This window comes from Mustela putorius, unplaced genomic scaffold (genome assembly GCF_011764305.1).
Source record: "Mustela putorius furo isolate JIRA1106 unplaced genomic scaffold, ASM1176430v1.1 tig00000127_pilon_pilon_pilon, whole genome shotgun sequence".
Lineage (NCBI taxonomy): Eukaryota > Metazoa > Chordata > Mammalia > Carnivora > Mustelidae > Mustela > Mustela putorius.
In genome coordinates, this window is record NW_025421288.1 from 15,368,719 (window position 1) to 15,385,283 (window position 16,565).

At 66.5% G+C, this 16,565-nt stretch overlaps 1 protein-coding gene across 8 annotated transcripts; it reads right to left on the reverse strand.

Moving 5' to 3' along the window:
- Positions 1–533: 533 nt before the first annotated feature.
- Positions 534–16,541, reverse strand: TSPAN32 (tetraspanin 32). 8 transcript variants are annotated; one of them, XM_045066520.1, is made up of 12 exons: positions 16,419–16,540; positions 16,208–16,303; positions 15,916–16,030; positions 15,007–15,104; positions 11,890–11,964; positions 6,897–6,998; positions 6,597–6,680; positions 6,256–6,342; positions 4,555–4,638; positions 3,980–4,260; positions 3,519–3,728; positions 535–2,496 (listed from the first exon to the last, which is right to left on the reverse strand). In XM_045066520.1, exons 1-10 carry the CDS (start codon positions 16,491–16,493, stop codon positions 4,177–4,179), a joined length of 900 nt encoding a protein of 299 aa, XP_044922455.1. In that variant the 5' UTR covers positions 16,494–16,540; the 3' UTR covers positions 535–2,496; positions 3,519–3,728; positions 3,980–4,176. The 8 variants fall into 8 exon arrangements, with proteins under 8 accessions (XP_044922457.1, XP_044922455.1, XP_044922449.1 ...); XM_045066519.1 differs by having other exon boundaries at positions 537–2,496; positions 4,170–4,260; positions 16,419–16,539; XM_045066514.1 differs by having other exon boundaries at positions 3,519–4,260.
- Positions 16,542–16,565: the final 24 nt, after the last annotated feature.

Here is a 16,565-nt window from a genome sequence, read left to right on the forward strand (position 1 = left end):
AATGGCATGTCCAGCTGTGTTCTGGAAACGGGGGGGGGGTCCCGCAATCCCTCCTCAGGTTCCACGATGACCCGGATCCGCACCCAGAGCTCAGAAGGGGCTTCACTTGCTACTCCCTGTTATTAGAAAGGAGACAAGTCGGGAATCGGCCGCACGGAAGGGCCACGGGTGTCCACGTGCTCTCTAGGTGCTTCTCTCCTGGCACCGACATGTGGTCGGTGACCAGCCCCGGCGACTGGAGTCTGCGTGGTGGTTCCTCTGCGTGGGCGTGGTGACCACCTGGGTGAGAGACTCCATCTCCCGTCCTCCCCCCTCCCTGGGGCGCTCTGCACGCCTGGCCTCTCTGGACACCAGCCTCTGTCCCAAAGCCACCAGTCATCCCAGGGTCACACGGAGATACTCTGATGACTTTGGAGATGACAAGAGTTTTAGGAACTGTGTGTCCCAAACCGGAACGAAGACCAAATACTCATTATTTTTTTTTAAAGATTTTATTTATTTATTTGACAGGCAGAGATCACAAGCAGGCAGAGAGGCAGGCAGAGAGAGAGGAAGAAGCAGGCTCCCTGCTGAGCAGAGAGCCCTGATGCGGGGCTCGATCCCAGGACCCTGGGGCATGACCTGAACCGAAGGCAGAGACTTAACCCACCGAGCCACCAGGCACCTCCATTCGTGACCTTTGGAAGGGCCCCAGGCCCGGCGGCCAAGCCCCCTGCACCAGGACCACCTGCCCTGCACCCACCCCTGTCCGACCACCAGACACTGGAGCTACTTTCTCCGCAACCGGCTCGGCCAGAGGGGGTGAGGGCTCGGCGTCAGGTCAGGAACTCCACGCTGGGTCTGAAGACCTCGCTACTGCTTCTGGCTCCCTGAGAGCCCCACTCTGGTCCTGGTCTCGTGGGCAGGTGCCTCTGGGCACAGGAGAGTGGCCGTGCCCGCGGCCCCGCAGCGCCCCTCCCCCAGACCCACCAGCAACACACCCTGCGTGGGGGGGACTGTCAGTGAGGCCCCACTGGGCTGCGTGTGAGCACACGTGTACGCGTGTACAACCCTGCTTCCGTTGCCCGATCCTTCTCTGCCACATCAGTCCTCTGGGGGGAGGGCTCTCGGACGCGGGGGGCTGTGGAGGGAGCCCCTTGAGTGAAGAAATGATGGTCCGCCGCCCAGATCCGGTAGTGTCTCCCGCTCAGGAGCGCCCTCCAGAAGCCTTCACCGCCGGCCCGCACAGCCTGGCGCAGAGCTCGTGTCCTTCCTGCCGGGACCCGTCCGTAGCCTCGGGACCTCGGCGGTAGGTCAGTGTCACTGGCCAGCTGAGCTCGGGGCTTCCCAGCAGGCCCGAGGCACCCAGCTCTCTTGGAGGTAGACGGAACCTCTCTTCTTGGCCTCTGGTGCCTCCATGCGCTTTCAAGGAAAGTATCTGGGCTGTGCCCACCTCTACACTGCTGCCTCCACAACCACTCCCCTTCCAGGGAGCCCTCGGGGATATCTGTGTGCCAGTGTGTCACCTTCCAGACCTGGAAGGAATCCTTGCGATGGGCATCGACGTGTCCTCCTGGAGCGCACTGCTGCAAGTCCATGGTCACTCCCACAGTGCCGTGTCTCTGGGAGGGGCCCACAGGCTCTTAAACCCTTAAACCACAGCCAAGGGGCTGTGGCCAGAGAAGGCACCTGCTTCTACCCTGTGTGGCCCCAAGGACGCTGCTGGAGGGGCAGGGCTACCTGCTGTTCGCCAGCACCTGGTGGGGGACACTGCCAGGCAGACGTCCGGCATCAGAACACAGTCCAGGAGATGAGGCCTGTCACATGCTCCTGCTCCCATAACCCAACCCGCCTGTGCACGTGGCCTTCTCCAGGTCCAGCGGGGGCCGGGTCAGGCTCAGTCGTGGGTTTTGATGCCGCAGTGCACGTGGCTTCTGTGTTGCGGAGTCCACGGGACTTCTCTTCTGCACCCCAGCGAGGGTGGAGCCAGGAGCCTGCCCTCCGAGGACCTGTATCTGGATCAGGCATCTGACCATCACCCCACGAGGTCCCCAGTCGCTTCCCGTCAGTGATCTTTGCTCCTGCGGCTCACCTCCCTCCTCCGGCTGCCCCCTGCAGGGCGCCAGCAGGGGGGTCCGTCCCGGTGGCCCACCCGGCCTTGATGGTGCCGCACTAGGGCCTTTGTCCTGTCCCACACATGTCTGATTTCTCCGTCTGATTTCTCAGTAATTGTCTGGAGAGGGGCGCCTCCGTGGCTCCATCGTTAAGTGTCTGACTTCGGCTCAGGTCACCATCCCGGAGTCCCGGGATCGAGCCCCGCATTGGGCTCCCTACTCAGTGGGGAGCCTGCTTCTCCCTCTGCCACTCCTCCTGCTGTGGTCCCTCTCTCGATCTCTATCAAATAAATAAAATGACCGCCTGGAGATTCCCACCCCGCTGTGTTGCTGGTGGACAGAATTTCGCTCGGTCCCCGTTCCTGTCCTCTGGCTCCACCGCTGCCGTGCGAAGACTGCTGCCCTGTAAAGGAGGCCAGGTTCGCTGGTTGTTGTTGGTAAAACATATTCTGCTGTAGAAGGCAGGCTGAGCAGAACGGGACCAGAGCAGAGTGCGCATGGCCAGGGATGGACCGTCCCCCGCAACGTAGGACCCATGAGACGCGGGTGTCCCCGTGGGGGGACAAGGTCTGCAGCTTGCTCCATTAGCCGGGAATGTGCTAACTTTTCAGGAGGCGTGTGTGCGTGTGCGTGCATGTGTGTGTGCCTCTGATCGGAAACACAAGGGGAGGACCGGGGTAGGTACTTGTCACTTAGTCACTTTTTTGGCTGCTTGTCACAGAACGGTTCTTCTGTTTTGGGGGGAACCCCCCCTTCGTTGGTCCTGCTGGGGGCTTGGGATTCTTAGTGGAGGGTGCACAGCCTTGAGGACAGGGCACTTAGAGAGGGGGTTCAGGGGTCCGGGGAAGCGGGAGTGTCCACAGCGCCCTCCCACACTCACACCAGGTGTCTCCCCTCAAGCCCCGGCACCTGTGATCACGGTGTCCCTGAAAGTGTGAGATTTCTGCCCTGGAGGTGGGGCTCCCCATGGACCTCATGTAGCCACAGGGACCCCTGAAAGCAGAATGGCCCCCCCATCGCTGGAGGGACAGGGAGGTCGGAAGTTCTCAGCTTGAGGACTGGGGTGCCCTCGATGCCTGGGAGATGAAGCCTCTCGTACAAAGGACGTGGTCTTGCGGAGCAGAGGGCCATCCCCTGCTGACGGCCGTGAGGTAGGGGGCCCTCGGTCCCACAGCTGCATGGACCTGTGTTCTGCCAAAAGCCCGGCTGAGCCTGGACGGGGTGCTCCCCGGAGACTGCAGCGTGCGGGGAGCCCTGCCCGGCCCAGCCCTGGGCTCTGACCTTGTGAGACCCGGCAGAGGGTCCGTTCCTGCCTGCCCTGTGGCTTCTCTGTTCTGACCACTTCTGAGCCTGTCCCCACAGGGTCTGTGAGGGACCCTGATCCCTCCGCCCACTGAAACAGAGCCTGCTCTCTGTAAGGCTCACGTCTGGGCCGACAGAGGCTCTGTGGGCCCACAGGTGGCGGGACAGTCGGTTCAAAGGGTGCCAGTCATCCTGGAGCAGCTGAGGGCCCCCGAGGGTCCTCTTGCACCCGGGCAGCCGTGGACAACATCTGCTTCAGTCGGGGGCTGTAGCTGGGGGCTGTCCTGGGAGTGTCTGAAGAAGCTGGGCTCTGCGGCCTGGCAGCCGGGCACTCTAGGAAGCAGACGGGACTGTGAGAAGGTTCTAGAATGCACTGGGGCCAGGCCAGATGGCTGGGCAGGGAGGGACCTGGAAGGCCAGGGCAGAGGGGCTGGGGGTCCCGGTCTGAGTCCTCCCTGGAGAGCATTTGTGAGGTCGGGTCTTGGTGGGGAGTGGGGTGAAGAGAAGGGGCTGTGGGGTTGCAGGCGTGCATTCAACTCTCCAGCCGCCCCCTCCCTCTGTGTGGGCAGCCACCCCCAAAGCACCTGCCCTAGAGAATCAGCCTGGGCTCTCGGTCCAGGGGTCCCAGTGGCTGGGGGCAGGCAGCACCGTTGGAGGCGTGGGACGGGGCAGGGCTCTGTGGCCAGGGAGCCAGTCTGGGCACCCGGCCCGCTCCACCTGCTGCCGGCCTCTGCCCCTTGGGGGGTAGGCGGTTGGGGTGCCAGGCAGGGCTACCTCTGGCTCAGGTGTATTTGCACTTGCGATCCAAGCCGCCACCGGAGCGAATGGCGAACCAAAGAAAGGAGCTGAGCAGCATCGCGTACACCTGGGAGGGAGGGGGTGTCAGCTCTGGCCCCAGCGGCCCCAGGGGAGGGGTGCCCTGCCCCCCGAGGAAGGCCCTGGGCTCTGCAGGGTTCTCAGTGGTCTGGGGAAGGCAGCGAGGAAGGTGCGGTCTCCTCCCAGACGCCTCTCTGGGCTCTGCAGCCTCCCTTTGGCTCCCAGTGCACAGTGAGCCCTGCAGTTCCCCGAGGCCGAAGACCCTGGCCTTGTGTTGGGGTGGGGCATCCGTGGGTGGAGGGGTGGGGGGTGGGGAAGGGGCCCTGGGGGAGGGCATGCGTACCGTGAGGGCGAGGCCGGTGCCGGTCAGGGCGCAGGCGATGTTTCTGTGCATCGTCAGGAAGCTCCTGATCTCCTGCAGGCAGTCCTGAGCCAAGGGAGGCTCCCGTGACACCGGTCCTGCCTGTCCCCTCCCCACCCAGGGTCAGGGGCCTCCGCCAAGGCGTGGACCTCTAGTGCCCACCTGGGGCCAAGTGCTGGGGTGATGCGCTCCACCCCCCAGAGCTCTGGGGAGGACATCACACATAGCGAAAACCCACGGGAGGGACTGGCTTCCAGGGGACAACGGAAGGTTGTTGCCCCAGGGCCCAGCATGTGCCTTTCTTAGGCATCCGCGAGCCGCCTGGGCTGGGGCACGGGTCTGGTTCCCCTGGGCAGGCTGGGGCTCCCTCACTCCCTGGCCCAGGGTGAGTGGAGGGCAGAGAAAGAGCTGGGGGAGGGGCGTGGGGTCCTGGGCTCTCCTAGCCTCCTGCTCCATCCTGGGCTCCCATGCCTCCCCAGGGCTGGCCTCCACAGGGACTCTCTCTCCAGGGACAGGGAGGTGACGGCCCATCTCTGAACTGCTCGGATGGCGGCGTGGTGAATTGGGGGAAGGTGTTGGCATTTGGGGCAGGCCCCCTGGGATGTTCGGGGGATGCTCTTCTTAAGACTGGGATGGGGAGGGACAGAAGGCTCACTTGGCATCTGTCCGGGCTGCTGTCTGTCCACCCATCACTGCACAGGGACTGGGCCCTCCAGCCACCTTACTGGCCACCTGGGCCTCTGCCCCAGCGGGAGTCCCGGCCCTGCTCATACCTGGGTCATGGGACTGACCAGTTGGCCTGGAGGTTGGGACCTCTGGCCCCCAGGGGCAGCTGGCAGCTCCTGCAGCCTGACCTGGCTGCCCCGTGAGATAACGGGCCCTGGTCAGCCCCTCCTCTCCATGGAGCGGGGCAGCCCGGGGGCCTGGCCGCCGCCGAGGACACATCCTTGCCCCGCCCAGGCCCGTCCCAGGAGGCTCCAGCGCCGATGCCCACCCTCTGTGGCCTTTACAGCGGGGACCCCACCGTTCTGGAAGGCCACAGAGCAGTCCCTCAGCCGCTTTGCAGATGGGCACCCGAGGCCTCCCCCGGGACGAATGTGCTCTCAGGTCCCTTCCCGGCGTGCTGGGCCCTCCCTGCCGCACCCCTCCCCACACGCCTCCCTTCTGGGGCCAGTGGTGCTGGGTGCGCTCCCTCCCTCGCTGGGCCAGGAGCCATTTGTATCCTCCTGTCTTGATGTTGGAGGACGGCCAGGAGCCTCTTGCCCAGAGATAGGGGTGGGTTTGTTTCCCGGACAGTGGACAGCGGGGGAGGGGAGCCCGGGAGGGAGGTGGCCGGGGGAGGTGCCGGGCCCCTCTCTGGGCCCTGGGGAAGAAGGGCCTTCCCTGCCTCTGCCTGCCACCGACCCTCCCTGTCCCCGCCCTGGAATGTCCTTCTGGCTCCTTCTGGACCAGCCCCCTCCAGACCAGTGTCTGTCTTCCGCCTTCCCCTGTGCTTCTGGAGGCTTCCGAAGGCAGGCCTGGCCTCGGGGAGCCCCAGGCCGGAGATGAGTGAGGGGCCGAGGGAGCGAAGGGAGCCCGGGGCTGAATCCAGCCCTCGCTGCCGCCTCCGGGAGCCCTGCAGCGGGCGGCACGGCCTGGGGGAGGCCTAGGGAGGAAGAGCGCAGGGCCTGGGCTTCTCCTCACCTGTCTGGCTGCCTGCTGTCCCCGGCACAGACTGGCCTCCACGTCCCCCAGGAGGCCGAAAGGGGAGCTCTTGCCGCAGCACAGGAACTGCAAAATGCGGGGAGGGTCGGGGCTGTGGGCGGAGCCGCCGACGGGGACAGCGGACAGCGGACAGCGCAGGACGGCCCCAGGACGGCCCCAGCGAGGGGTGCCCCGCAGAGCTGCCCCCAGAGGTCGGGCCGCAGGCTGCCTGAGGGGAGGTACGGCAGGCACCGGGCAGCCCAGCCCTCCTAGCCCCCAGGCTTCCCCCGAACTGCCCCCTGCAGGCTGTCAGCCCAGTCCCCGCCCCGCGGATGGCGCACCTGCGGACCCTGCCTCCCAGGCTGCGACCCGGTGGCCACGGGGCCTTGCTTCAATTCACACTGTGCCGTCACCAACCTGATGTTCTTCAGCAGTTTTGGACGAGAAACATTTCCATGTTGCTTTGGCCCCCAGATGAGGCAGCCAGCCCGGCCCGGGTCACAGGGAGAAGACAAGAGGTCTTTCTCCCTCTCCCTGCTGCCGAGAGGGCGTCGGTGCCCTGTGTCCCGGGACCCCGGCTCGGCGTCTGGCCCCCGGTCAGCTGACTCTGGGGGTGGGGTGACAGCACCCTCCATGCTCACCGTGTCCTGAATGGCCACCAGCTGCTGCCGTGGGGCTCCGGACAAGTTCCGCGCCGCCCACTCATACGCCAGGTCGTAGACGTCCAGCACCGCGTCCTCCACCTGCACCGAGAGCACCGCGGGAAGACCCCGTGTGGGTGAAGCCCCTCCCTAGAGACGCGGCTCCCCGGGGTGGGGCTGGTCCCCGTGAGCCGTCCTAACGGCCCCTTCCTCCTTGCACCAGGCGGAGCCCCCCGAGGGCAGAGCCTGGGTCACTGGGGAGGCCGGTCCCCAGACTTCTGCTGTGGGGACCCCTCCCAACAAGAGTGACCACCACTGCCCCCTTCCCAGGCTGGGGCCGGGTTCCAGACCCCCGAGCCCTGCGGCCCGCCTCCAGCTCTGGTCTTCCAGGGCGTGGAGGGCCTGACCGAGGGAAGGGTCCCTCCAACGTCGGTCCATCTGGGTGGTGGGACAGGGAAGGCGACAGCCGGCCTGGGCAGAGAAGCCTGGAGGAGCTTCCTGCCAGCCGCTCAGCTCCCCGGTGATGGTCCGGGTCTCTCCCTAGAGCCACCGGTGCTCCCCAAAACCCCGGGCGAGGGCCTTGGACCAAAGAAGCCACGGGCATGCGGGGCCAGCTGGGGGCAGACGAGGCAGGTAATGGGGAAGGAAGGGATTGACAGGGGGCCTGGCCCGGCTCTGCCTTAACTCTGCGTCCCGGCATCCCCCAGACCGTGCCGCCGCCCCCTCCTCAGCACCTCCTTCTGCCTGTGCCCACACTGCTCCCCGTGAACCCAAATGCCCACCCTTGCCAAGTTAGTCCCCCAAAGACAAAGACAGACTGGAATCTCACCTCCTCCAAGAAGACCTCCCTAACTGCTCTGGCCTCAGCAGTCTCCTGGCATAGGCCAGGCTTCTTTGCGCACCGCCCACCCCGGCCCTCCGATGCCCCCTGCTCCTCTCGGAGACCCTGAGCACTCACTCCCTTCCCCTTTTCCCACCTGGGACACAATGCTGGCTGCTCAGGGCTGCCCTCAAGGGCTGGGGGTGAACCGATGCCCATGGCTGCTCTGGCCACTCAGGCGCTCCCCGGAAGGGGTGGCCATCCTGCTGGCAGCCTGGGGGCCGGGGTAGGTGGGCCGTGGAGGCAGCCGCTCCAGGGCCCCCGTGCCTCCACAGGAACCAGAGGAACTTGCTTCCCAACCCCCGCGCCACTCTTGGCACTAAGCGACCCTCCTGTTGAGACGTTGCACTGCAAGTCATCCCAAACTGGGTCAGCTGGCGTCCGACCAACCCGCTGGGAGGTGGGAAGTGCTCTGGGCTGGAGGGCGGGCGTCAGGCTAGTGACCACTCAAGTTTGAAATGAAGCCGAGACCACGAAACCTCTGTGTCAGGGGAGGCTGGGGGCTGAATAGAGTGGGCCGGGGGTCGGTGGACCTGGGGTCGGTGGGCCTGGGGTCAGGGGACAAGTGGCTGAGACAAGGGTGACAGCTCAGACCGACCTCCTGGTTCCACCCCCCGCCCCAGGGTCCTGGGAGTAGCCGGGTGCCCTGAGGCCAGCTCGCAACATTGTAACGTTGGTGTAGGAACAAAGTGCTGAGCTGGGGTCTATACCCACCACCCCAGAAGCCGGGGACATGAGCCCCGCTGCAGGCAGAGATGCAAATCCTGCAAAGCTGCGTCCCTCACCCAAGACCCCCCGACCTGGTAGTGGGGGCCAGGCTGAACTCTTCCCACAGGCCGAGGCATCTATCCCCCAGGACTGCCTTGGGGGTGCTCTAGGAGCCCGAGTTCCTGCTTCCCCAGGAGAAAACTGGGGTGGACCGGGTTCGCTCAGAGGCCACCAGGCCCTGCCACCGCTGAGTCTCTTGCCAGGGTCCCCCTCCTTAAGTGTGACTTCCAGACCTCCAGGGGTGCCCCTAGGATGGATTTGGAGCGACAAGGTTTGGAGAGTGGGAGCTGGGAAACACCGTGAGGGGTGGGGCACCCCCTCCCTGCCCCCCGGGGCCTGCAGCCTGGCTTGAGGCCACGGAAGGACATGGCCGGTTCCCTTCTGACTCCAATCCCCGCCCTCCCGTCTGTGGGGACGCCCCAGGCCTCGGTCGGCACCCCGTGTTTCAGGGTGCCTTGGGGGTTGTTCAGAGAGATGTAGGGGACAGCGGGGGTGAACAGGCTGGGCTCTGGGCTCTCTCTGGTCAGCATGCCGCCAGCAGGACCCTGGGGAACCCAGGAGTCTGGGGTTGGGACGTATCTGGGCTGGGAGGGTCCCCAGGCTCAGGGTCCCCGGGGAGGCCCGGAGTGGACGGCAACCCCTCAAGCCAGCTGGGACCCCCCGACATACTCCCAGTGAGCCCTTCCCATGCACTCTGTCTCCGCGCCCCCTCCCTCGGGGTGGAAACTGAGTCTGGGAAGGCAGCTGGTCACATGAGGGTACCGGCTGGGGAGGCTGAGCCCAGTCAGAGCAGCCAAATCTCCTGTGCCCTGGTCGCTTCTGTGCCCACAGGGGCCTGGAAATGCACACAGACCTACTGGGAGGCAGTTGGGGGCCCCCCAGGCCTTGGACCCGGAAGGAGGCTCAGCCCCCACCCATCTGGGGTCAGGCAAAAGCCCAAGAACGGACTCCTGCGGGCCAGTCGGAGCCTGGCCCAGATCAGGATGATATTGTGGGGGATGGTGGCAGGCGGCTGGGACAGAGAGGCCCCGCTGGGAGCTGTCTGGCTTCCTCCCCTCCCCTTCTCAGAGCAGGAGCCACTGCACAGCCCCTCCCCGGCAGGACCCCGGATCCGGGGCTCCAGCTATAGACACAGTGTGTCAGGGAAGAGACGATGGGCTGTAGCCATCCCAGGAGAGCCACGGGAGGCCCCAGGGCGCCCTGGCAGCCGTCCTGACCGGGCCCACGCACACTGTCCCCAGACCTGGAATGGGTCAGAGCAGTGAATGGGAAAAAGGAGCCGGAAATTCCCGCCCACCCGGCTCTCCTTGGGTGAGCTGCTAGCCAGCCTCACTGAGGGCCCTGGCCATCGTGTGGGGACACCAACCCCGTCCGACATCGTGTGGGGACACCAACCCCGTCCGACATCGTGTGGGGACACCAACCCCGTCCGACATCGTGTGGGGACACCAACCCCGTCCGAGACCTCGCAGCCGGAGGCAATGTCATGGGGGGTGACCCCAAATGCCAGGGTGGGGGGGGCCGTCGGGGGAAATCCTTGGGCAGGGACGGGAGAAGAGGCATTGACTCAGGGACCTGGAGGGTGGGCTGGATCCTCCTGGACCTCCTGGGTCCTCCTGGCCTGGTTCCGCCAGCGAGACGGGGCCCCCCGCCCCCTGAGACTAGAACCGCTTCTGCAGAACAAGGGCACGACTGCCATGCTCAGCCTGGTCACTCAGCCTCGTGGACGCCCAAGAGCACGGACAGGGAGAAGCGAGGCCCACCTCTGGGTGGGGGTGGGGGTGGCACAGGCAGCCGGGACCGGAGAGGGTAATCACACAGCTAGAAGCACACGGGATGACCCGGGCCCGGTGTCCCGGCCCAGCTGCGCTCTGCAAGCCTCTGCTCCTGTAGGCCCCTCATTTGGTGGTGGGGGGCGGGGGTGACAGGCAGCAGAGAGGCTGGGGCCGCTGGGGACTGAGACACACACGTGAGGAATCATGCTTGTCACCTGCTACGCGCACAGTGTTTTGCCCGACGCTGGACACGTCTCAGGCAGACGGGCCTTGTTTTCTTGGGCTGGTCCTTGTGGAGCACATGGAGAAACTGAGACCCAGTGAGGGACCGCGGAGAGTCAGGGCAGACAGGGTCCAGCAGCGGAGCACTCACTCCTGCCCCTCTCTGTGGTCCCACCTGCAGGCCCTGTGGCCTCTCAGCTCACCCCGGGGGGCTCGCCTGGGTCTGGGCTCTCACGGGACCTTGTCCACGGCTGGGGACTGGGGGAAGGCCTGTCCCTTGTCCCTTTGGCCCCAGCCAGGGGAGAAGCTGGGCTAGGGGCGGGCCCCTACTTGCCATCCTGCCAGGACCCCCCTCTCTGAACCTCTTGGGTCCCCACTTCCTCTGCCCAGACAAGGGGCCTGGCTTTGACCCCCAGCCTGGGTCTGGGAAGGGTCCGGCTCCACACACGCACTGGCCAGCCCACCCCCCAGGCAGGCTCTCAGCCTCCCCTCGGGGCCCTGAATTCAGACAGAACTTCTGGAGGGCCATGCTAGGGTCCCCGCCCGGGCCTGCAGGCTTCGCGGCCGCTCATATACAGGCTCTGGGGGCTGTGGTCCTTGCGACTGAGTTAGCCCAGAGCTGGCGCCTCCCCCAGCCCCCCAGACTGGGACAAGGGCCCTCTCACACCGAGTCCATCGACAGCCTGCTGAGCCAGGCAGTGCCCAGAGAACGGATGGGTCCACCTGAGCGGATGGATGGAGGCACGGACGGACAGACGGATGGATGAAGGAACGCACCACCTCCAGCGGGGGGTCCACACCCACCATGACCACGGGTTCACCACCCCAGTCACCACCAACACAGAAGCCCTGGGAAGAGCCCACAATGGGGATGGGGCTGGGAGATCAGCCAGCCCCCCACCCCCGCTGGGCTGCCCCTGCTCCAGGCCCAAAGGGTGGCTGTCCTCCTGGGGACCAGACTCTGACAAGGCCCAGTCGGGAGGGCTGTCCCTTCTGGGCCAGTTCCCGGAGCACTGACCCCTCTAGTCAATCCCTGATGTCGGCCGGGACCCTCCTCCTCTGGCCCTTCATCCCCTTTCCAACTCCCGGCCCCTCCCAGGACCAGGCAGAGGGCAGGGCTGAAGGGCTGGGGGTGCGGGGGTCGGAGGCCTGCCCCTGCTCCCGCTTCCCTGCGACCTCCTGCCCCAGCCCCAAAGAGGCCTGGGCCTCAGGTCTCTGTGCCCCCCCTTGAGGCAGGGACATCCCCCCAGAATGGTCTCTCCCGGGGAGAGGGGTGACTCTCCCGGCTCACGTACCCCTCCCTCACGGGCCCCTCCGCTGTGGGATGGGGGCGGGGCCGGGCGCTCACCTGGGTGGGGTTGTGGAATCCCCAGAAGACCACCTGTGCCAGGGCACCGAACACCAGGGCAAAACACAGGAAGCCCTGGGACAGAGGAGGCGTGGGTCACGGTGTGCGGCCTGGCAGGCCACCTGCAGGCGGTCTCCTGCTGGGTCTCCTCCTGGGGCTCTGGGCAGCTCACTGGGCTGCTGGCCACACAGCCTCAGCGCCCGGAGGGCCCATGTCACCTCCTTCTCACTGCGCTGGCTTTGTGGGAGCACCGCTGGCTGCCCGGGGCCGCGTGTCACGGGTTGGGCCGACACAGCACCCCTTCCCGGCTGGTCCGCAGCCCGGGGCAGCCTGGGGCTTGGTTCTCCCCACCCAGGGGCCTCCTCCCGAAGAGGGACACCCAGCAGAATCGATGACCGGTGGAGCGGAGAGGTGCCTGCAGACAGACCTGTGCGCGGACACAGCTGGGCAGCGCTGCACCACCCGCTGCCGGGAAAGAGGGGGCCGCCTCTACCGGGCCCCCAGACTCCATGCCGGCTCCGGGACTCCGGCTCTGCTCAGGGATGGGCAGCCCTCACCCTTTCCTCTCCCTCCAGCCTGGGTCCCTGCGGGCCTCGCGTCCAGGATCCTCCCTGCCCCTCCTCCTCCTCCCCCTCCTCCTCTTCCTCCCTCTTCCCTCTCCTCCTCCCCCCTGCCTGGCCGAGGGCCTCCTTCTCCATCTGGAAATCATCGCTCACCACTGCCTCCAGGCTGGAGGCCCTGAGCCAGCTCAGGGGACCAGCCTTTTCCAGAAATCCTTTCATTTCCCAGGGGAGAGCGAGTTCCCTCCCCGCCTCCGCCTGCCCGCCTGCAGAGGGGGCCTTGGGCCAGGTCTCCTTCGTGTCCCCAGGGCCCGTGCCGCTGTGCAGGCCCGCTGGGGGCAGCTGGGCCCAGCCCCGCATTTCCTTGCTCCTTGTAAATAAAATACGTCCATAAATCAGCCGCCCCTGCCAGCCGTGCTCCAGCAGCCAGCGGTGAGCTGGTTCATTTCCGGCTCTGGAGGCCTGTGCAAGGCCGGAGGGGGTGGGGGCAGGCAGGGCGGATGGGGGACAGCAGCCAGGTGCCCGGCAGGTCGGGAAGCGTCTCCCTGCTTGATGGTCCTTCTGTGTGTGCCTCTACGTGTGTGCGGATACACAGACGGGCCCGCAGAGATGCACACGCGTGGGCGGGCCCCTGGGGGTCCTTGGGTCCCGGGTCTGGGGCAGGGTCTGGGAGCAGCAGGTGGCTCCTGCCCAGAGCGGTCCGCAGGCCCTCCGGCGGGGCTGGGCGTGCGGAAGCGAGATCCCCAACGCTCCTGAGCCCTACCCACCGACCAGGGCGGCAGGGCGGCCCCCTTGAGCATCTGGGTGGGGAAAAGCAGGCAGGAGCTGGTGGGGGCAGGACAGGGCAACCGGCAACTGGGGCGCCTTCCGCCCTGGGGAGCACAGGGCTGTGACCCAGCACTGTGACCCAGCACCATGGCGTCCCCTGGTGGCCATGCTGGCGTCCCAGCACGAGCCTCTCCAGGCTGGACCTGCCCTGAGACAGCCTCGTCCTCTGGCTCTGTGCCCCTCAGGCAGACCTTAGGGCTCTGCTCTAGGGGGACAGTCTGCCTCTCCCACCAGCTCCCGCTGGGTCTCCTGCCCTCTCTGACTCCTGGCCACGGGCAGGCCGCCACGGCCAGTCTCGGAGCCTGCCCGTGAGCCAGCGGGGGCCTGGTCAGGGCTGGAGCTGCCTGGTCCCACCCTGCTCCCTGAGCCCACTCCCGGCTGGCTGCCCCGGGCTACAGTTTTGGGAGGTGACTGTGCCCCCGCTCCTGCAGATGGGGACACGTCCACAGACATTTGCTGACACAGGCTGCCGCCCTGGGGGCCCGGAAGGCTGCCTGTGGGCCTGGCTCAGGGGCTTGTTGGTCTGTGAGCCCCTCACAGGGTTGGGGAGAGTCAGCAGGAGCAGAGGGCTGGAGGCCGAGAGTGGGGGTCTGGTGGCCGGAAGGGGCCGAGGGAGGCCGGGGGGCCCTGTGGAGCTGCAGGGAGACCGTGAGGCCAGGAAGCTGGCGGGACTGGGGTTCAGAGAGCCTCCCTCTCCCCGAGCTCTCCGATTCCCCGTGCAAACCAGAGAAGCTGCGGTCCCACTCCCGGGGAGGCGGGAACCTCAGATCTCCACTGCCGCCCGGGCCCCAGACGATACCGGCCGACGCCGGCATCGGCTCACACCTCCGTGGGCAATTTGTGGACCATCTCCCGATGTCCGCCTGTGGCTCGCCTTCCAGCGCACCCTTGCCCGGCTTCCTGAAGGAACACGTACCCTGGACTCTTTTCCACTGTAAACCCCCAGCCTCGAGCGAGGGAGACACCCCCCTCTTATCCTTTCCGAGTCTCCCAGACGCTCCGCCTGGGGCTCTCTGTCCCACTCACGCTCCTGGGTAAACTCTGTGTTCACTTTCGATCCCGTGCGACGCTGAGGGCCCTCCTGGCTGGTCCTGTGGGAGCCCTCTGGGTCCCTGGACCCGGCCTGCCTCCCTCAATGGGACTCTGTCCCGAACCTGCGAGGAGCCCTGGAAGGTGCCAGGCCGGGAAAGCAGGTGCCTGGGGCAGTGGGGAACCAGGGAGTCCAGGTTCCAGTGGGGGAGGAGGGCCTGTGCCCAGAGTGGGCAAGACAGACCGGCCCTGGGGGGGCAGGGCTGGCGCGGAGCAGCAGGAGAGGCCAGGGGGGACGAGCAGGAATGGGGGCGACAGGGTCCCCTGTGGGGTGACACGAGCCTCTCTCCGGCTGCAAAGGAGCGGGGTGGGCTCAGGTGGGCCCCCCAGGGCAGTGCACGAGCCCAAACCTACAGGAGACCTGGCCTGCGTAACAGAACCAGACGCTGCCTGGGCCTTGGGCAATGGCCCCCCAGGCCTGGGAGGGCCTGTGCCGCCTTTCTCGCCACCCGACCCCCGGATGATGGGGTAAAGCAGGGCCTGGCCGAGGGGCCCTGGTTGGGGCAGGTTGGACCCCGGCTGGCACACATCCTTCAGGCCTGTCAGGACGCCGTGGGAGGGGCAGGCTCCCTGGGCTCTCCCCCTGCCTGCTCCTGAGCGCATCCCAGAGCCTGGGGGACTGGGGGCAGGGAGCACTCACCCCGGCCATGAGGCCCCCGGCCTCTCTCACAGTGGCTACAGCACCCAGGACGGCACCCAGGGCCAGGAGCCCAGCCAGGCTGCTGGTGGTGTAGAAAGCTGGGCGGGGACAGAGAGAAGGAGGGTTAGGGGTGTCCCGACAGGGGTCCCCAGGGGTGTCCCGACAGGGGTCCCCAGGGGTGTCCCGACAGGGGTCCCCAGGGGTGTCCCGACAGGGGTCCCCAGGGCACAGGGCCTGTACTGGAAATCCAACCCAAGGATACATTTTGGGGGTGGGCTTCTGGGAGCTCTGACTAGACCAGGAGCCCCGCTCAGGCCGGGCTGGGCAGCCCACCACCCACTCCCTCTGCTCGCCATCCTCATCGGCTGCAGGGAAGGAGGCAGAGGCCCCGCCCCCCACCCCGGGCTATCTCAGAAACCACCAGGCAAGTGCGGCCTGCTTGTTCTTATCAGGACAGAACCGAGACCCAAGCTTCCTGCACCAGGATTCAGGCTCCAGGGTAAAAACCCGGGGCCTAAGGGTCAAGAGGCCTGCAGCTGGACCTCAGCCTGACTCTCTGGGCCTCAGTTTCCCCCAAGGCTGCCCTCTGAGACCAAGCCCCCAGAGTGCATTCGGGTCTGGGCCCTTTTGTCCCAGAACAACCCCTCCAGGATATCAGGGACATCTGGATGCCACCTGACACTCCCCCTTGTCCCCAGGCTCCCAGAATGGGATGGGGCTGGGGCCCAGACCCCCGGCTCTGCCCAGTGCAGAAGGCTGCCAGGGTGGCCCTCTCCACCCCTCTCCACTGCCTGACCCAGCCCGGCTCTTCTAGGGGGCCTCCACCCGCCCAGCCTGGAATGCCTCCCAGGCTGCCTTTGCCCTGGAAGCCCCCTGACCGGCAGGAGCACCTTACTAGACTTTACTTACCCCAGCGGTGCATGGCCTCGTAGGGGGTCTTGTCTGAGGATGCGCGGCCGATGACAGCAAAGTGGGCCCCGAAGTAGGTGAGAGCCGCCAAGGTGGCCGCGGACAAGCCCAGGAGCTGGGGGTGGGGCAGACCCAGAGTGTGGGGGCAGGGCTGGACACAGGACAAGGCCCGGAGAGCAGGGTCCGGGTCTGCTGGGTCCTCGACCAACCTCCCTCTGGCTTCACGGCCTCGCTTGAGATGGGCTCAGCCTCGTCTCCTCCCTCCTGTGCTCGCCGACACGGGTTCACCCACCTCCCCGGTCTCCTGCTGCCCGGTGGGGCCCACAGGACATCCTGCCCAAACAGCCACCTGCCAGCAGTCCACCGCCGGGGCCCCAGATGCATGTCCCTGGGGCAGGGTGGGGACAGCAGGGCCAGGTGTGTGTGTGGAGACCACAGCACTCGAAGTCCACAGACACGGCCCCCCACCCCCCAAGACCCCTCCCACCCGGCCGGCCTGTTACCAAGACAAAGAAGCTGGTGACCAGCATCTGGCATTTAGCGACCCTGACCCGACTCCAGGGCCCCATGGTGGCCATCTCTTCTCCTTCCTCCTCTCCCCGCCCCTCCCCTCCTCTCCCGCCCCTCCCCGCCCATTGTGGTTTCCAGCT